Source organism: Nanorana parkeri, unplaced genomic scaffold (genome assembly GCF_000935625.1).
Source record: "Nanorana parkeri isolate BGI_ZX_2015 unplaced genomic scaffold, ASM93562v1 scaffold152, whole genome shotgun sequence".
NCBI classification, from domain to species: Eukaryota; Metazoa; Chordata; class Amphibia; order Anura; family Dicroglossidae; genus Nanorana; species Nanorana parkeri.
The window spans coordinates 1,023,298-1,044,457 of NW_017306420.1; the positions used below are offsets into that span (position 1 = coordinate 1,023,298).

Here is a 21,160-nt window from a genome sequence, read left to right on the forward strand (position 1 = left end):
AAAGTTGGGAGCATGAAATTGTCCAAAATGTCTTGGTATGCTGATGCCTTAAGAGTTCCCTTCACTGGAACTAAGGGGCCAAGCCCAACCCCTGAAAAACAACCCCACAACATAATCCCCACTCCACCAAACTTTACACTTGGCACAATACAGTCAGGCAAGTACCGTTCTCCTGGCTACCGCCAAACCCAGACACGTCCATCGGATTGCCAGACAGAGAAGCGTGATTTGTTACTCCAGAGAACACGTCTCCACTTCTCTAGAGTCCAGTGGCGGCGTGCTTTACACCACTGCAGCCGACGCTTTGCATTGCACTTGGTGATGTAAGGCTTGGATGCAGCTGCTCGGCCATGGAAACCCATTCCACTAAGCACTCTACGCACTGTTGTTGTGCCAATCTGAAGGCCACACGAAGTTTGGAGGTCTGTAGCTATTGACTCTGCGGACACTTGGCGACTTCTGCGCACTGTGCGCTTCAGCATGCGCTGACCCCGCTCTGTCATTTTATGTGGCCTACCACTTCGTGGCTGAGTTGCTGTAGTTTCCAGTTGCTTCCACTTTGTTATAATACCACTAACAGTTGACTGCGGAATATTTAGTAGCAAGGAAATTTGACGGCTGGACTTATTGCACAGGTGGCAACCTATCACGGTACCACGCTTGAATTCACTGAGCTCCTGAGAGCGACCCATTCTTTCACAAATGTTTGTAGAAGCAGTCTGCATGCCTAGGTGCTTGATTTTATACACCTGTGGCCATGCAGGTGATTGGAACACCTGAACCCAATACTTTTGACAATATAGTGTATTTCTATCCACAGGAGTAGCTAGTGAGGTCATATCTCACTTTGCTATAGAGTTAGCCATTTCTGTGCAGTTGGTCCTACTAAAGAATTTAAAAGTACAAGAAACTGCCGGAGATACAGAAATATATAATTATTAACATGGCAATCATAGGGGCATATTCAATAAATAGTGCAATACATATAATACGCAAACCAAATTCACCTTGCTAAAGCCAGAACAGCATTGATTGTTATTCACTGCTAAGGTTGGTTCCCTGTGCTTGCTTAACTGTTTTATTGAAAATGCTTTTTTTTGATGGTCTGTACACATTCCAAAATAAAATAAATTTGGGGCACCCTGAAAACTTTCTGTCCGTTAATGCTCTCTGTCTTGCTCCTTGTGTTGTTCTAATTTTTATCCTTCACTTCACAGCATTTACGTCAAAATAAATTGCTTTCATTTAGCAATACAAAATAAACACACATCTGAAAGTGACCTGCAGAGGTCCTTAGTTCCTAAAGGGGATTTCTAGAAGAAAATGCCTGGGCACCCCTCACCACTCTGTTGTATCATCATGGTTAGCTAAAATTACAGATTTCATCTACCTAAATCTGGCTTAGTGGTATAACCATACACATGGATTATGAAAGGGTAACTATGAAACATCGGAATTTGGTGTCAGTAAATGTCCAGGCAAACCAACTATGAAAACTGTGTTACCATTACTAAGCAAAGTATATCCAACAGTGAGTAGTTACCTCTCCAGAGGAGGATTATCTGTCAGGCTGCTGTGTCTTCTCTGCATTGTCCTCAGGACCTTAAAACAATACATTTAAGGTGTAGTGTCTATAGGAAAAAGGGAGCAGTGAGTGGAATTCTTGCTTGTAGAATTTGAAAGCATGAGTGATCTTCAGGTAAGTGGGACTGTTGTTTGTGTTCAGGGATAAAGTACAAGCACCTCTTTAGAAACGACCGTCCAACTTTCCAGGCATGATAACTGAAAGAAAAAAAAAAAATCTAGGTATGAATGGCATACAGGGCTGAACAGATGAACAAAGCACGACTTCTTTAAAAAAGCATCTTGGTGATTAAAATTTGTTTTGATGGCTTTACTATTATGATACATCAGTCTATCATTGATAAACTCTGTTCTGTTTTGCTCATTTACAGTGTTTTCAGGAAACACTGTGCTGTTGGTAAAGACAAAATGATGTTTCAATAATGAGCATTCTGTATAGCTTGACTTGATGAATACACTGATACACACAGCACACTTTACAACTCAAATCAAACCTTAGTGTGGCCTGTTAAGGTGTGTCATGGAGATGCCAGCATGTCTGGTATCTCTCAGTATTTGTATGGGGGGGAGGGTGTTTTTATTTGCTTTTGCGTTTTTTCTTACTCTTAAAAGAAAATGAATAAACCTCTGGTGTCAGTCCTATAGAAACTCAGGTTCAGCACTGGACAGCTCTTTAAAGTATTTGTACACCCAATAGCTAACATTTCTAGTACAAGCGTAACATTGCAATGAAAGCCATTGTAGGCAGGCAGTTACAGGGGTACAGGGGGCATAGGAGTGAGGGCAGGCAGTTACAGGGGGCATGGAAGTGAGAGCAGGCAGTTACAGGGGGCATGGAAGTGCTGGAAGGCAGTTACAGGGGGCATGGAAGTGTGGGAAGGCAGTTACAGAGGTCATGGAAGTGTGTATAGGACAATAGGATATCACTATAGTGTGTAAAAATACACATCAACCGATGTGGTTGAGAACCTATAAGCATACATGTAGACATACCACCTCTATAGGAAACAGTGAGGTGGAAAAAGAAGTTATAGTGCAACCAAAAATAGATAAATAATCAGCCAATTGGCTTAGTTTATTAATTAGAAAAATATGATTAATACATTTAAGAGAGTATGAACATAACAGACACTGTGACAAGGACCTTATGTTATAATTTGCAAAGTTGTCAATGCATCACACTTGTTAAAATCACTGAAACAACACCATACCCACAACCCTTTCTATTTCTATCATAAGGTCCTTGTCACAGTGTCTGTTGTGTTGATATTCTCTTAAATGTATTAATCATATTTGTCTAATAAAGTAAGCCAATTGGCTGATTATTTATCTATTTTTGGTTGCAGTATAACTTCTTTTTCCTCCTCACTGTTTCCTACAGAGGTGGTATTTCTACAGGCATGGAAGTGTCGCAAGGCAGTTACAGGGGGCATGGAAGTGTAGGCAGGCAGGTACTGGGGGCATGGAAGTGTGGGCAGGCAGGTACAGGGGCTATGGAAGTATGGGCAGGCAGTTACAGGGCATGGATTTGTGGGCAGGCAGTTACAGGGGGCATGGAGGTACGGGCAGACAGGTACGGGGGCTTTGGAAGTGTGGGCAGGCAGGTACAGGGGCTATGGAAGTATGGGCAGGCAGTTACAGGGCATGGATTTGTGGGCAGGCAGTTACAGGGGGCATGGAGGTACGGGCAGACAGGTACGGGGGCTTTGGAAGTGTGGGCAGGCAGGTACAGGGGCTATGGAAGTGTGGGCAGGCAGGTACGGGGGGAAGGAAGTGTGAGCAGCAGTGTTAATTTCGTCGACTATGTTCTGATGACTAAAACTATACTGAAAATATATTGACATTTTAGTCAACTAACTAAAAATAGACTAAAATGTTAGGGAGAGATGATTTGGGAGATCCAATCAGAACTAATCTCTTTGGACTTCCAGTTATGGTTCCATACTGAATGGACAGCTCATAGGTAATATGTGCAATGGCATTACAGCCAATATAGTTTTTCAATTTAATATTTTAGAATTGCACTTCTGCTTGAAAGATTGAAGAATATCATATGCAAATTGTTATAATCAAAGCATATCTAATTGTTGGTCCATTGTTGAAAATACTCAATATTATTGTTTCTTTATAAGACTTGGTTTCATCTAATTTTAAGATAAAATACATGTTATATATCACAACAGGTAAATCTGTGTCTGTATTGCATGTTCAAACCATAATACCATAAGTGATAACAGGTTAACAGATGTTTACTCCAGGAGTATATAATGAGATTGGACATTCTAGAGAAATTCTTAAATTACTCTGTAACTAAACCCACTAGATTGTAGTAGACTAAATCTACCGTAGATTTAGTCGACTAAAATCTTATGATGTTTAGTTGACTAAAACAATTCAGATGACTAAAACTAAATTGAACTTTGTTATCCAAATTAACACTGGTGGCCAGGCAGTTACAAAGGGGTGGAAGACTCATGTGTATCCAATTGTTAGCTTATACTGAAGTAAATCAGACGGATGCTGTACATGCAAAGTCCAGTGATACTGACATGGACAGACTGCTCTTCACATTACAATGCTGATAAAGACAATCCAGTTTATGGCAATGTTATTAAATACTGCAGTAAATCAGACCAGGGCTGTACATGCAAGGCCCAGTGATACATAAACGGACAGACTGCTATTCATATTACAATTATTATTCTGACTGTCCACTGTCTCCCATTGTGATATAATACTGCAGTAAATCAGGCCGGTGCAGTAACACATACATGGATAGACCTCTATTCTATAGTGATAAGTGTCCAGTGTCTCCCATTGTGCTACCATAACACTGGACCTCCTCACTCTCACCTTTCCCTTGGCCGCGCCTCATAGATGACGTCACTCTCTATACCGAGCCAACGAATGACTTCCGGTTGATGATAGCACACAGGTTGCAGAAGGAGGACCTGTTGCCAAGGAGACGGGCGCCTGCACAGGAAGTGTTTCATGGAGTTCCGGGGCAGCATGCAGTTAATAACAAATGGGTCCCGTGACTGAAGAACAGAGGGAAAAGTGGTCATTGTAGGTCTTGTGACCCCGGAGTAACCCGGCTCTCAGCGCCCATACTCCTGCAGAGCAGAACGGCGGCTTCCAGGCAAGCAGCAGAAGCCACCTCGCCATTCTCCTGACATGTCACCTGTGAAGTTGGTGTTCCCTGCAGGCCTGCGACTGGTCATTTCACCGCAGTGATCAGCGCTTGCGATCGAGGATTACTATGATCTGTAGAGACACCATCACATAATTAGTCACAGTACGAGCCTGAGGATTCATACTACACACTGTCAGGACTCTACAACTGGAATGGTCAACCTACTGTCTATGGTGTGGAGGAAGATCCTACGAAAGCGATGGGTTCTGGGGGTTGTTTTTGGACTTTCTCTGATATATTTTCTCACCAGTACGTTCAAGCAGGTGGGTGTTTTTTACCAGGTGTGACAAGTCCACTCAACACTGTTATTTCATTTCTGGCTGGGCATTGGGGTTTTGTTAGCTTTAGATTATTAAGAAGAAAGGTAAAACATTTTATTAACCCTTGCAGCAATCTCATGATATCTCAGGGGAAGGCATTTTCCACCTCTTAGATGATGTGCATGGTCACATGTCCTTGTCACATAAGTAAGAGTTCCAGGAAGTAAAGGGATACCTAGTAACCTGCCCTTAGTAAAAATTGCCACTGTCAGAAGACTGGGGAAGAAAAGAGAAGTAAGGTATGCGAAGAATACAAAACTGGCAATTATCTAGAAGTATGTGTTTGTAGATTGTCATTATTAAACATTTCTAAAAGGTGTGTTTGTTGTTATTTTAAATATATGGGTAAAGGTCCACTTTAGGATGCTGCAACAACTGGAGAGCACACATTGATGAGCTTGAAGTCTATGAGGTTTTAGAATATGTGTATGCCTAGTTTTTTTCTATCATTTCCTCTATACTTACTCACTCATGGCATTCTGTATTCAGCCAAGAGTAGGCACTTTTCTTTATTTATGGAACTTGAATTCCTTGAAAGGCCAGTATCTAAATCAAAACATTTTCTATGTTGTAAGGACCATTGTGTCTCCCCTGTGACATATGGAACCCAGGAAGCTATGAAATGCACACCTGCCACACTCTGCTCCTCCCGACGCCTTTTGCTGATCTGTTCAGAGATGTCCAGGTACTCCTAGGTTCCTTCTGTCCCAGGGGAGCCAATTTATAGACTAATATTAGCAGTGCAATGTTGAACCTTGTTAGCCTTTGACAAAGTAGACCTTTGTGTTTAGGGTATTAGCCAATAAGTGTTAATTAAATGGTAAGTCTAGTTAGCCAATAGGTGTGGCCCTAAATCCAAACTTCTACTCTGTGTTCTTTTCGGTGTACAGTAATGCTCTAAATGTTATTTTATTCCTCTCCCAGGAAGAAAGAACAGTGAGAGATAGAACACTTCTTGAGACACAGTGTGACAAGTCCACTCAACACTGTTATTTCATTTCTGGCTGGGCATTGGGGTTTTGTTAGCTTTAGATTATTAAGAAGAAAGGTAAAACATTTTATTAACCCTTGCAGCAATCTCATGATATCTCAGGGGAAGGCATTTTCCACCTCTTAGATGATGTGCATGGTCACATGTCCTTGTCACATAAGTAAGAGTTCCAGGAAGTAAAGGGATACCTAGTAACCTGCCCTTAGTAAAAATTGCCACTGTCAGAAGACTGGGGAAGAAAAGAGAAGTAAGGTATGCGAAGAATACAAAACTGGCAATTATCTAGAAGTATGTGTTTGTAGATTGTCATTATTAAACATTTCTAAAAGGTGTGTTTGTTGTTATTTTAAATATATGGGTAAAGGTCCACTTTAGGATGCTGCAACAACTGGAGAGCACACATTGATGAGCTTGAAGTCTATGAGGTTTTAGAATATGTGTATGCCTAGTTTTTTTCTATCATTTCCTCTATACTTACTCACTCATGGCATTCTGTATTCAGCCAAGAGTAGGCACTTTTCTTTATTTATGGAACTTGAATTCCTTGAAAGGCCAGTATCTAAATCAAAACATTTTCTATGTTGTAAGGACCATTGTGTCTCCCCTGTGACATATGGAACCCAGGAAGCTATGAAATGCACACCTGCCACACTCTGCTCCTCCCGACGCCTTTTGCTGATCTGTTCAGAGATGTCCAGGTACTCCTAGGTTCCTTCTGTCCCAGGGGAGCCAATTTATAGACTAATATTAGCAGTGCAATGTTGAACCTTGTTAGCCTTTGACAAAGTAGACCTTTGTGTTTAGGGTATTAGCCAATAAGTGTTAATTAAATGGTAAGTCTAGTTAGCCAATAGGTGTGGCCCTAAATCCAAACTTCTACTCTGTGTTCTTTTCGGTGTACAGTAATGCTCTAAATGTTATTTTATTCCTCTCCCAGGAAGAAAGAACAGTGAGAGATAGAACACTTCTTGAGACACGAGATGAAGAACAAAACATTCGTTGGAAGATTCAGTTCAACCTGGGAAACAGCAGCCGGATCAGAGATCAGTGTCGCAACTCTGTTCAAGGAAAACTACTTATTACAGATGACTTAGGTAAATATATCATCAGCTATATGCAGAATTATAATACTATTGTCCGAGCAGGGACAAGTCTTAGCCTTTAAGCATGCACAGAAAAATATGGTAAAGGGCAACTCTAGTCATACGGCTTAAAGTGTATTTTTCACTTTTGCAGTCAAATTTGAGAGAACTCCGCTAAGTTTGTTATGTGTTCCCATTCACACAGCGTACCCAAAAACATTTTATTTTAGAAAATATTTCTTACCTTTTTAGATCTTTCTTTGGTGAAGGCCTTTTGTGCAAATTGCAGACTGTTCTGAGCAATTTGAAAGTGAAAGTAGAGGGACAAACTGAGGGACAGGCTGAGCTTCCTTTTGTTAACATGCAATGCTTCTCAGTCTTTATCCTTTTGCAAGAACAGACAATGTTCACATCTAGTTTACAACTGAGAATGAGGATCTGCCAGAACACTGGCAGAGTAAACAATAAGTGCTGGCCCTAGAATTTCTGTTCTCCAATGTTCGCGGTGATATGTAACCTATGTAGTGCGATTGATGATTTCACACGTAGGCACACCCGACGCATGTTTGTATATGGGTGTTTTCGTGGGGGTGGATTTTGTCTCATAGTGAGTGTAGATACAAACAATGCTTAGTGGAGTTATGCAATAAACACTTGCATAGAAGTTCAGGGCTGAATGTTAATTAATTTAGAGTCTTTTCATATTATCAGTTCTAGTATGTTCATTACAGATCACATGGCCTGCACCATTACTTGGATATTTGATGGTAACAACATACACACATTTAAGCTCTGTTAAACACTCCATTGGAATGTACATCATTGATAAAGTTCATATGTAGGACATTTCTAAACACATATAAATGCATATAATGATTTTAAAGTGGGCCTTTACTCCCTTTGGCTAAAAATCACATCAGCATACAGCTCTGCATGCATTAGTTAAACAAACATTTAACTTACAATTTCTTGTTTTCAACTTCCTGGTTCTCTTTGGCAAAATTGATGTAATGTTCCCAAGCATTGCACCCTGGGAAGGTTACATCAGCAGAGCATTGCTGGGAAATCTCATCTGTAATCTCATGAGATATCAGGGAATGATGTGCATGGTCACATCTCCTAGTCACATGTGCCAGAATTCCAGGAAGTAAATGGAGATCTAATAACCTGCCCTTAGTTAACATGTCTGCTGTCAGAAGACTGGGAAAGAAAAGAGAAATAAGATATGCAAAGAGTAAAAATCCTGCAATTATCTAGAAGTATGTGTTTGTAGATTGTTATTACTAAACATTTCTAAAGGTGCCTTTGTTGTTAAAAATCTGGTTAAAGGTCTGCTTTAAATGGTATAATTCACACTTTGTGTTTTTAGATGCATTCAGTTTAGCTATGTTTAGAAAAATAGCATTCTGTGCATCTTGGGGCAGATTAAGTACTGTACATGTATGATAAAAAAGAGTTTGGAGACAAAAATCGAGAGTTAAATTAACCTAGCAATGTTTGTGGGTGGAAACCCGCACCAGCACAGGGTGAACATACAACCCTGGAGGCAGATGAGGATTCTTATGTAAACTCCACAGCAAGGCAAGAATGTGAACCACTAGGCCATAATTAAAGCCTAACTCTGGCCAGAACGTTTGGATAGATTCCTATTCAGCAGCAACATTTGGGGTTCGTCCAGGGGATGGCAGCTGTTTTTTCATTATTGAGTTTTGAAGTAGAATAATATTTTGTTTTAGTAGGGGTTTCAAGTTGAGGGTTGACATTTTCATTTTCTTTTGTGAGGTTTCTAAATAGTGTGTACCCCTACCTACTGAATTACACTCATCCTCATGATTAGAGCCGCTGTGCAACATTGAAACTGTCACACGTTGACCCTATAGATCGGGAAGTGAGTGAACACATACCGTTGCTCTCTCTCTTCCCGATCATCTCCCTGCAGAGAGCGGTGACTGTCGGTTTCCCCTCCTCCCCTCTCGAATCCTCCAGCACTGACTGGAGGGAGAGACAGGGGAGAGGCGGGCACAGCTGGCTTTACCTTCCAGATAGGCAGAGCCAGCTGTCAATCAGCCAGCGGGGTGGATCTCAACAGTGTTGTAGGGATCCATCCCGGCTGCGGCGCTCTCGGCATATAGCGGGCAATAGCCCGCTATATGCTCAGTTTTGTACCACAGGAGGACACAGTGTATGTCCTCCCATGACCCTGAGGAGAACTATGGAAAAAAACATTGCCCCATAGTTCTCCTTTCATTCCTGTACCCGTGACATCCTGTGACAGCAAGACAAAAAATACAGAGAGCCTTTTTTATATTGGGACAGGAAGTCCTACATAATAATAATTTCCTAACAAAGGCATTAACTATTACCTATTTTACTGAAGAAAAAAAACTCCAAGGGATCTATCCCTCCCCCACTGTGTCTAAAACACTTAAAACATTTTGGCTTCAAAGAAAAAAAAATTCTTGATGGTGTTGCTTCATTTGTATAGAGTATCTTTTAGTAAATACTTGCATTTTTTTCTTTTGGTCAGGTTATGTCTGCGAGCGCAAGGAGCTGCTAGCAAATGGATGTTGCAACATCAATGTGGCCAGCACCAGACAGTATAACTGTGAAAGCTGCTTACGCAATGGGTGCTGCAGTGTATATGAGTACTGTGTATCTTGCTGCCTTCAGCCTAACAAGGTGCGTTATCCTATTCCTTATGTTAGATAAAGGGTTGGGTTTAGGGTTAAGGGTATCTTCAGGTTAAGGGTTGGGCCAAGGTTGAAGGATATGTTTAGGTAATAGTTTCAGGTTTATTTTTAGGTTTAAGCTTAACGGTTGATTTTACTTTTTAGAGTTATGGGTAAGGTTCCAGATAACAGTAGTTACCATTACTTTTTCGCTGTGATAATTCACTTTTCTAGCTTAGTTGGATTTCTGATATTTCTTGGTGCAGCAATACCACCTCGACATTTGTCTTTTCCACAACTGATGGAATGCTATCACTGGGCCTTCAGGTAAATGCAGTCAGTTTACCTCTTGGCCACCTTGATTGCTCTAATCTAATATAAGGTGAACTAGGTTGGTTCCTCTAGCTAGTTACATATTATTTTTTTTCTGTACTGCTTAAGCAAATCTATATGACTTTGACATTTTACCTTTTTTCTAGCATGTTGAGGAGCTATAGAGAAGCCAGATTTGTATTCAGTTGAATGATACCATTTGAAGTGGAATAGCAAAGGAATGGACCAGGCTGAAGCTTCATTTAGAAGGTTTATTGATAACAACTGCAGCAGTTCAAAGAACAGAGGCTCACAGGCCCGTTTTTATAATGATTTTTACAATATGATTGGCTGCCTAAGCCTACGTCACTGCAACTAACCATGAATCTGACATTCCGGAGAAAGTGTGTCTTCTAAGTTGTTCTAGACCAGGGGTAGCCAGACTCCGGCCCTCCAGCTGTGATGAAACTACAAATCCCATGATGCATCTCTCTCCAGGAGTCGTGGCTGTGAGAATCTTGCAATGCCTCATGGGATTTGTAGTTCCACCACAGCTGGAGGGCCAGAGTTTGGCTACCCTTGTTCTAGACCAGGGATACCCATTAGGTAGATCGTGATCTACCAGTAGCTCTCAAAGCTGATGCTGGTAGATCAACAGGAGAGAAAACGAGGACAGCCAGGAGAGAGAGAGCGAGGGAGTTTTTTTTTTTTTTTCATTGGCAGATCTCATGTAGCTCGTTATTTGAAAAGTAGATCTTAACACAACAATTGTGGGCACCCCTGATCTAGACCCTTCTATATGAATTCCTCCTGCCCAAGCATATGGACTTGACACGTCCTCACATGGCAAGTGTGTTTAGTATGATCTTAAGGTTCATCTAAAGTTCTTCTGTATATGTCTATATAGTGTTACTCAACTTTTATGACGAAATAATGTTAACTATTATACACTATAAATAATAATAATGTATATGCTAACTAATATCAAAAACATTAAATGTATTAGTTAATGTCATAATTCCACTACACATTCTAAATATGTCGTGTTTTAGCTCTCAGCTCATCATCTTTACTATGATTCCTGAATGATGAACAATTTGCCGTTCTCTTTGTCTTTCTGTATAGCAACATATCTTGGAGCGTTTTCTAAACCGAGCTGCAAGGGGGTTCCAGAATTTATTCCTAGCAGTAGAAGACCACTTTGAGTTGTGTTTAGCCAAATGTCGAACATCATCGCAGGTAACAAAATACATTTGTAATAAATGTAAAAGCTCTGTACGCAAATATATTGTTTTTAAAATTTGAACTATTCAGAAAAAGTGTACACAGGTGTGTTACATTTTTTTTTTATCACACTTCTTTGCAAAGCATATTTAAAGGATCTGGAATGCACGGTATGGTAAACATATTTCAGATACAAGCCATTGTTTTCTGTGCTGTGTTTTGCTTACTTCTGTGTCCGATGATTGTGTTTACTGACTTACACATTTATTGCAACATGCCCAGGGGGATCCTACTTCATTTAAGGGTAAGCGCCACTCTGGACTCTGCCCCAGAGGTCCCCTGTTTGTTTTGCTTTATAATTGCCTTTTTCTGATGTCTTCAGGTTGGCAATGTGACACACAGGGTCCTCTTCTACTGATCTTCTGGTGGTGAGCAGTCCTGAATATTGCAGAGAGTGGTGGTGATGTTGTCAGAGCTGATCTCTGCATCCTTACACTATGAATAAGGGCACCATGATAATGCCCCCCAAAGGTAGTGAAACCATGACACCCTGCACTTCCAGCATCTCTTCAGTCTCCTTGGTTGTGTGGCACTGGGCATCATTTATGACTGAGGATAACCTGTGGTGAAAAAGAAGTTCTGTGGGGGACAACTCCAAATTGATTTTTGCAGCCTGAGCTGCTTTTGATTTTTGGATATTTCTTTTAATTAAAAAAAAAAAACTTTGCTAGGGCTTTAAATAGTAGTACAAGCCCAAATAACATAGGATTTTTTTTTTTTTTTGGCTCTGCGTGTTAGTGAGAGAAAATCTCTCTGAGGTAAGTGAAAGTAGTCACCAGAAAATATTTTCTCATTGGAAGATGTTCCATATTCACTGACAACTGTAAGAAAAATAAAAGTGCAAACAGATGTACTAACCCATCCCCAGTCTTTCCCCCCAAAAAAGGAAACACACTTAAAGTGATTCTAAACTCAGGAGTTAAATCTTAAAAATCAATTCAAGTACTTTTTAACTATTAACAAAACTGTATTTTTAATTGTGCATCACTCGGCTGTAGATGCTCAAATCATCTCTGAATTGGTGCTGACACTGTCCTTCTGGAGGGGGGCTACTTTTGTTCAAGAAAAGTACCTGTGCATGAAGATTACACAGGGTAAAGAAGTTACTTCTGACCAGAGATACTTATAAATAAAAAGGCATTTATTAACAATGTTGTTGCACAAATATTGCACCACCTCCCAAATCACCGTTTAAAAAGAATTAACAACGTTGTCACATTCATCCATTGAATTGTTAATACAAGCCTGCAGGATCACCTGGAGGGATTCTCTATATTCTTGCTGGCTACTATTGTTTTCAGGTTGACCGGCTACACTTTAAAGTGGTGATGCCGGGACGAATAACCTCTGTCTAAGTGTCACTTTCACGGACTCACAAGAGTGTTGTTGAGAATAATGATGCTATTGTTATATGATGAGGACGACTCTAAAGTGTAGCCAGAGGTGGTGCAATATTTGTGCAACAACATTGTTAATAAACAGTCTTTATTTATAAGTATCTCTGGTCAGAAGTAACTTCTTTACCTTATGTACTCTTCATGCACAGGCACTTTTCATGGATATATGATTACAGACTGAGACTTATCCATTATTAAGGTGGTTTTTGAGACCACGGTTTACAAGCACATAATCTAATTGGTTCCTCTGGGGAATCTTTAAATCTTTTCTTGGTTACGTTTGTTCCCCATGGTCCCTGTGTGTGTTGTAAAGTAGTCACTGCTCCAAGCTCACTCCTGTGATCGACTACAATCTCAATACAAATTAGTAAACTAAACGTGAGATTGTAGCCCATGGGGAACAAAAGTAGCCTCCCTCCAGAAGGAAGGACAGTGTCAGCACAAATTCAGAGATGATTTGAGGAGCTACAGCCGAGTGATACACAAATAAGGTCCAGTTTTGTTAATAGTTAAGGAACTTGTATGCATTTTTAAGACTTAACTCCTGAGTTTAGTGTCCCTTAAAGACACCCCCTGGGTACAGCGCACATGAAGAAATGGTTACCATCGTCCCTGATTCGTCAATTTATTCGAAAAAAAAAAATTTCCTATGGCGTTATTATGCAACATTTTTATATATACACATTTCTTATCTACTAGTTGCAACCGGCAGGGGAGGCTGTATGCAAGGTTTATTCTATGTGAAATCCTTTATATATATTTTTTTTTTTAATTGTTGGGTGCATACAAGTAGCTGCTGTGCTAAAAATAGTTAAGTAAGTCAGTGGATGGACGCCCACCTTCCTTCTCTTTTAGCAAAGGTAGCAATGTCTTAAAGAGAATCTTTCATAAGAGAATAATGGGAGCTACAATTGCTGACGTCTCCTTTAAAGAAGATGGTTCCCTGGAGCAAGTAAAGAGAGTGGATTTTAACACTTTTGTGAAACTCAATTATTTCATGCTTGTTTCAGGTCTTACTCAAAAGTGCCGACGTCAAACACATCACACAGGCACCTAGCATTTTTTTTTAAAGGACGCCACCAGTGGCAGCCCCCTTATTTCTCCCATGATATTTAACTAGTGAATAAACACAGTCTGCCAGAAAGTGTACAGACAGTGTCTGTGACGGTTCTCATTCATCCAGGTCATGGTATATCTGTAAAAAAAATAGGTCAAGGCAACTGGACTTGCTGTTTACAGCAAGTCTAGTTGCCTTGACTTATTTTTTTACAGATATACAGACAGTGCTTGGCTTCCTGAATAGAAAACTCATCATGCTTTGCAAACTCAGCATCAGACATGTACCCTGTATTAATGTTTATTTGTAAAATAAAGATTTTATACAAAGAACTAAAACATGATAAAAAAAATAAACAGTCAATCTTTCAAGGTTAATAATGTGAAACCTCGCGCCACTACTCAATTCAAGTTAAGCAGCAGCTGAAATCTGTGTGGTCAGATATATAGTATAACATTAATAATAAAGGCCACGCTGTGTGAATGAATCTACAAAAGTGTCAGATATCGTAGATACTGGCCATGAAATCCACGGCCAGTATCTACTATATCTGACACTTTTGTAGATTCATTCATACAGCGCGGCCTTTCTTATTAATTTTATAATCTTTAAAGGTTCATAAAACACTAAATTGACCAAAAATAATTATTGTGTCGCCTCATAGGTACAGCATTATACTTTACATTGATTTTAAAGCATTACATTATACATTTACAACAGTGTTTATCTTTTAATCTGGAAATATCATATGTGGATTGACATAATGGTTCAGGGATAATTAGCCAGGGCTCTTTGTGTCTCTGTTCAACCTTTTTGTAAAGTTGGTTCTTTTTGGGCAATCTCCCCACTATTTACCTTCGACAAGGCAGTAATGGGGTGACCGGGTTATCTTTGTTCATCTCTGCTTTACAGCCATAGATAATCCACATCACAAAAAAGCTTGACATTTTGTTCTTCAATGTCCAACCATGATGCATCCTTAAATTATGTTTAAACATTTATGATGATATTTGGGAATATGAAAGTCTTCTGCAGAATGCTGATAATAAACTCGTATGCATTATTGTCCAGGCTTGGAAGAACACAGATGGCAACTGAATGAGAACACTGACATGATTGATTCTATGTATACATTGTATGCCAAATGCTTGCAATTAGTGGCAGCCATCCTCAATTAAATGTAAGATAATGTGATTATTTTAGGACCTGATTAGAGGCGTTGTCCCATTTTTCTGAAGATTTCTACATCATTGACTTATTAGCTTGGTCTCTCCTGTGGGAATTAATGCAAAGAAAACAGTGATTGGAATGTATGTACCATCTGCAAAGCAAATCAATTAAATTGTACAACACGTGGTACCTGCTGCTCGAAGATCTGGCTATACCAGAAGGAATTTAATCAAACCTGAGTGAACCTTCACTGATGTGGGATGAACCAATAGGCATCGGCATTTGATTTGCTCATTTCTTCTCAGTTCTACATTTGTAAGCTGTTGGTTACAAATGAGTAAACGTATAATGTTCTTGTGGTGATAGAAATTTGGGATCTGCCTTTGCATGCTTGTTTTAAAGATACATGTTCTGGATCCATCATCCTAATCCTGACTTTTTAGACTTCACTGGGTATTGAAGCTTGGATCAAGGTGGCAAACCTGGAGCATGCACCTTGTAAACCAAGTCATCAAGGGCTGCTCCCGTATTCCTTCCCAGAGGTTAACTTTAGAAGGTTTCCCAGACTGTAGGGCTGCAACTAATGATTATTTTTTTTCGATTAATCGGATTAAAAAAAAAAAAGCAAATACTATCCTTAATTTAAAACTAAAATGCAGTCTTACAAACAAAGTTTTCTTTCTGAATAAAACTGCATGCGCAATTTTTTGCGCTGCACAGGAATCCACAGCATTGGGGTACCATGTGTTCCAGTGCGGGCGATCACAGTGTGGGTGGGAGGTGCGTTTGGGGTGCCATTGAAATGAATGGCACTGCAGCGCACCTCCCACAGCAGAATTTATCAGGCCGAAAATGACTTTTCGTAATTTTTTTTAAATAATTGTATTGTAAGCACAAGGCGCTTGAATAGCTTCAGGGAATGACAGCTGCCAGTGGCAAGATTCCACAGATGGCAGCTGACCGTAAGTACAGCATGTAGTGGGCGGGTTGCAATAGCCAGCCTGCTATTGGCCATTTCAAATTGCAACTGGCTATTGCACCTGCCCACTGCGGGCTGTGCACTCCTCCCAGCATGGAGGAGAGAGCTAGTGGATCCAACCAACTAATTGATGATGAGAATGACAACTATTCTCATTGATTAATCGATTAGTTGGTTGAAGTCCTACTAGACTGTAAGGGCTAATTTGAAATACCTGCATTGTGGTAACGGAGTGTTAAATCCCCTTCCTGTCCAGGCCATTTTTAAGTACTCAGCGCTGTGGTACTTTGACATTTATTCCATCATGCAACGCTGTACTGAAATGAATTGTATACCATTTTTTTTAGGGACAAATGGGGCTTTTTTTTTGGTGGTATTTAATCACCACTGGGGTTTTCCCTTCGTTATGTTATAAAACATTTATAATTACCCAATTTTTTGGTAAAATATAAAAGTCCGGGTCACGTCATGTAAATAGACACCAAGCAAGTCAACATGTCAAGCTTTAAAATTGCGTGCACCCACAAAATTGCAAAAAAAAAAACTACCGTGCCTAAAATTGGCCAAAGGCAAAGCTTTTAGTGTTATCAGTGTTTGATGGGGCTAGAATGATTGCTCTCACAGCGACGTTCGCAGCGATATGTAACATGTGCGACACAATTGTTGTTTTTGCACGTAGGCGCGCCCAACGCATATTTACGTATACAAAGTGCGTGCGGGTGCGGGGGACTTAAAACTTTTTTTTTTTAATATGAGACTTTAATTATTTTTATTTTTTTACACTTCACTTGATATCACACAGGGCTAAAAATCCCCCAATGCGATAGCTAGAAAAAAAATTATAGGTCCTCTTAATGGAGACATCAGGGGGCCCCAAGACCCCTAATGTCACCGAGGGACTCCCAAAGAAGCTGATAAAGCAAAGATCTGCTTTATCCGCTTCTTCTCTGGCTCTCAGCCAGAGAAATGACAGCTAAAGGCGGAAGTGATGTAATGCTTCCGACTTTAGAGAGAGAGAAGGGGGAGAGATCAGCGGTGGGAAATGCTGATCTCTCCTCCTTCGCTCTTTGAGCAGCCGCTGTGCTGGTCCTCTCGGTCCCGGGCACCACAGGGGGGACAGTGGTGCCCAGGAAAACCGGTGAAGGGGGGGCACACCATGCAAGGTCATACAAGCGATCGGCCGGCTATAGAGACGGCCGAACACTTGTATGAGACAGCCGGTAACGGCTTTTATGCTTCCTGGCGGGATTCTGCTCACTTGCGCTGACAAAAAAGACATACATTTATGTGACCCTGCCGGGAAGGATCTGATGTCGGACGGTGAGGGGTTAAGGAAAAATTACTGAAAATTTTTGGGAAAAAACGTTTTTGTTTTTTTTTTCATACTTTTCTTTTATTTATTTATTTTTACATAAAAAAACATACATTAATGACATGTATACCTAGAATTTCCCATCTAAGTCAATCAACATCAATTAAAACGCTAACAACAATAAAGTATTTAAGATATTCACACAATACATTAAACAAAATAAATTTAAATTTAAACCCACATGTATATAAAAAAGAGGGAAGAAAAAAAAAAAAGAGAAAAGGAGTGTTATTTATGAGCCTCCCAACTTCCCATACCTAGTGCCAAATTCATCAGGTGTTAAATCCCTGTGTTTATCAGGTGTTAAAAAAAGAGAGGGTGGTGTCATCTTTTATTATTGTCAATCTGCCAATGAATTGACATCGTATTCCTTGTGAAAAAAGAAAGGGGGAATATATTTTATATACGCCTACATATATATGTGCATCTCCTATTCATTCCTAAAAACTATTCATAAATACTTAATCCACCTAATATCTATATCATTATGGAAGTGTCGTGTAGCCGTGCCAAACTTGCCTCACACCATGTGTGATAGTTATACCCTCTTATCCTATACCCAGTGACAAAATCATGAGGGAAAGAGGAAACTCTGCAGACTTGTTATGCCTCCATACTAAAGTATTGTATCTTATTATTAAGCTGTGATTTACTTTATATCATAATCATTGTGAAATCACTGTGAAGAGGGAAGAAGGGAGGGCAAAGGGAAAAGGTTTAATTCTTTCTATAAATGAATAAAGATAATCATCATATATCTTACGTTATGCGCAATTCAGGGCCACTCTGCACTTCTATTCTTTTACCCTATCAAATCGTTAGCTTCTTTACATTTTCCCCAGTGTTAACCCAACATAATTTCCACATATCTCTGAGAATTTTTTAATTTATTCCACTTAGCCCAGATTCTGTTATGCGAAGAACCTGAGTTTTTTTATCACAGCTGTAAGTTCCTCCATTTCACTATACTGACCAATAAGTTTAAACCAACTGCGAATATCTGGTTCTGATACACATCTCCATGATCTGGAAATATTCGCCTTTGCCGCATTCAATAGGAATGGAATCACAGTTCTCCTATATTTCCCCACTGGGGATTCTGTACAGTGGAACAAACATATCCAAGGTTCAAGAGGGACCTTTTGGTCTGTTATAGCACAAATATAGTCAATTATTTTCTGCCAGTAGCCCTGAATAACTGGGCAGGACCACCATATGTGCTCCATTGTACCCTCTTTACCACATTTCCTCCAACATTCCTTTGAATATTTTTTGTTAAATTTCCCTATTCTGGAAGGTGTTAAGTACCATCTTGCTAATAGTTTATAGTTACTTTCTTCAACCTTAGAGCTCATTGAGGAAGTATGGCATAATTGCATTTATCTTTTTTTTCCTGCTCCTCTGTTAGTATACTGCCCAGTTCGTCCTCCCATTGAGCTAAAAAGCATGGGTAACCCCCCCTAGACAGATCCATCAGTGCCCTAGAGAACCGGGATATCATATGTTTTGGTGATCTAATATTGACTAGCACCAGTTCAATTTGGTTTAATTCTGCCAGTGATCTTATTGGTAAGGGGAGAGATTTAACAAAATGTGTCAGCTGCCTATAGCACCAAAAGTCCCAACTATATGTTCCCCATCTTTCCTGAATTTCTTCCAGGGGTAAAATGGACCATAGGCGATGCTTTAAAAGCTTTTACCGCTCATCAGTTTAGTGTTATCAGTGATTGCTGACCCTAGAATTATTGCTCTCACTGCGGCGTAATGGGCACAATCATCGTTTTTGCACGTATGCGCGTGCGAAATGGTGTGTGTAGTGTTTTTTTTTTTTCTTCATCTGTTCACTTTAAACTTTTTTTGCATCTTTTAAAAAAAACATGTTTTCCACTTAACTTTATTGCTATCACATTAGAGGCTAAGAAACCCCCCTACGTGATAGCAAGATAATGTGACAAGTCCTCTTTATCGAGACATCAGGGGTCTCAAAGACCCCATGGTGCCACCTAGGGACCCCCAAAGAAGCTAATGAAGCAGAGCATTGTCAGCTTCTCTCCAGCGACTGAAGCTGCAGAGTGACACAAGAATGCGGAAGTGATGTAATATACATCACTTCCGCATTCTGACACTGGAGGGAGATCATGTACCAATCTCCCTCTGATCCCCTGTCACAGAGCCACCATGCTGGTCCCGGGGGCCGCTCCGGGCACAGCGGAGCTCGGGATCAGCAGAGGGGGCTGTGGAGGGGCGCACCAATCGGCACCTTTTATACAAGCAATCCGCCGCCTCCTATAGCTGGTGGATCACTTGTATGTGAACCATCATCGCTGCCTGTTTTTAAATTTGGCCAGTTTCCCGCTCGTGCACGACTGGGCGGAGTCAACAGGATGGCTTTTGATGGCCTGTTACATCCAGGAACCTCCCGGATGGCCATTTCATTACAACGGCCGGCCAGGAGGCGGATAAAGAGATTCAACCATATTTAGGCTGTCCCTATACTTCATAGTGCAGTTGGATGTGCAGGATATAATTAACAGCTGTAAGCTCAGCCCCACTGTGCAGAAGAAAGTAGGAAAAACAATAAGGATCTAACTAGGGTTTCTAAGGTTCTTAAGCAATGTCATGTGCATCCTGCAACCGGAAAATGGTCAGAATTGTCTTCATTGACTCATTGTCTCATGCTCATTGGTATCTTTTGACATTATTATATGTGTATTTATTTTTTAACCATAAATGTAATTGCTTGTGTTATTTACAGAGTGTCCAACATGAGAACACTTACAGGAATCCGGTTGCAAAGTACTGTTATGGAGAAAATCCCCCAGAACTTCTCCCTCTCTGAAAGAAGAATGAGGATTAACAGTTTTTCTTTCTTATTCCACCTGCATGTGATAAACAACGTCTCCGCATTTAAGGACTGGGTAAACCAGAATACCACAGGTAGTTCTGCAGAAGGAGACATTGAATGTACACTATTAGAAAACTTGGAAGATTTTAAATGTGGCATTTGTGATTGGACTTAATGAGTCTTATTATTATTATTGAGTTTTAGCCAGTATACAGTATAATCTTGATGTATACATAATGTTTACATATCACTTAGTATGCACTGAGTGCAGTATACAAGAGAACAAGCGGTGAGTTTGTAATGGGCAAGTAATGAAGGACTGAAGTTTTAAAACAAACTTTTTAATTTTATTTGTATTTTCTTAAGCTAGAATTACTTGCATCTTGTTTTTCAGACATTGTGTTAATTTATTAAATGTATCTTATTTTTTTTCTCAAAGCAGTGTTGTTTAAGCATAATATCAGAAAAGATATAATAAAAGTGAATCTTTCTTACAATAAAGTGATGAAATAATTGTTTGGGGGAGATGACATGTTTCTAGGGGCTTTTTTTTTTTAATAAAAACTTCAAAGTGAATGTTCTTTTGTTACAAGATTACCTTGTTTGGTACAATTACAAGTTTGCTGTAAGCAAGTTTTCCACAGTGTAAACACATATTTATTTTATCTGTGTACTTCTATGTACTTCTATGTACTTACAGATCGAAGGATTAGAGCATTGCAAAGGGTTTTTTTTTTTTTATTGTAACATTCAAAGGAATTGCATACCACAAGTATCAGTAGGAAACATTTAAAGAGGAAGGGAACTATGGAACATTTTAAATTACACTAACATTTGAACGCTTTCATGGGATTATAGTGATTGGGTCTGCATGAACTTTAAAAACCCAAAATGACCCTGTGTGT

General features: G+C 39.9%; 2 protein-coding genes across 3 annotated transcripts in view; one reads left to right on the top strand and one right to left on the bottom strand.

The window, feature by feature from the left end:
- The window catches only part of RNFT2 (ring finger protein, transmembrane 2), a 53,710-nt gene extending 49,068 nt beyond the window's left edge, over positions 1 to 4,642 (bottom strand). For both annotated transcript variants that reach the window (XM_018554277.1, XM_018554276.1), the window contains exons 1-2: positions 4,438 to 4,642; positions 1,544 to 1,782 (exon numbers count right to left, since the gene is read on the bottom strand). In XM_018554277.1, coding sequence (XP_018409779.1) covers positions 1,544 to 1,617 — 74 coding nt within the window. In that variant the 5' untranslated portion in view covers positions 1,618 to 1,782; positions 4,438 to 4,642. The remainder of the gene's footprint in view (positions 1 to 1,543; positions 1,783 to 4,437) is intronic.
- Positions 4,643 to 4,832: 190 nt separating this feature from the next.
- CUNH12orf49 (chromosome unknown C12orf49 homolog) lies at positions 4,833 to 20,743 on the top strand. The gene is made up of 5 exons (XM_018554279.1): positions 4,833 to 5,040; positions 7,026 to 7,182; positions 9,698 to 9,849; positions 11,277 to 11,390; positions 20,166 to 20,743. Exons 1-5 carry the CDS (start codon positions 4,930 to 4,932, stop codon positions 20,247 to 20,249), a joined length of 618 nt encoding a protein of 205 aa, XP_018409781.1. The 5' UTR covers positions 4,833 to 4,929; the 3' UTR covers positions 20,250 to 20,743.
- The last annotated feature ends 417 nt before the right edge of the window (positions 20,744 to 21,160 follow it).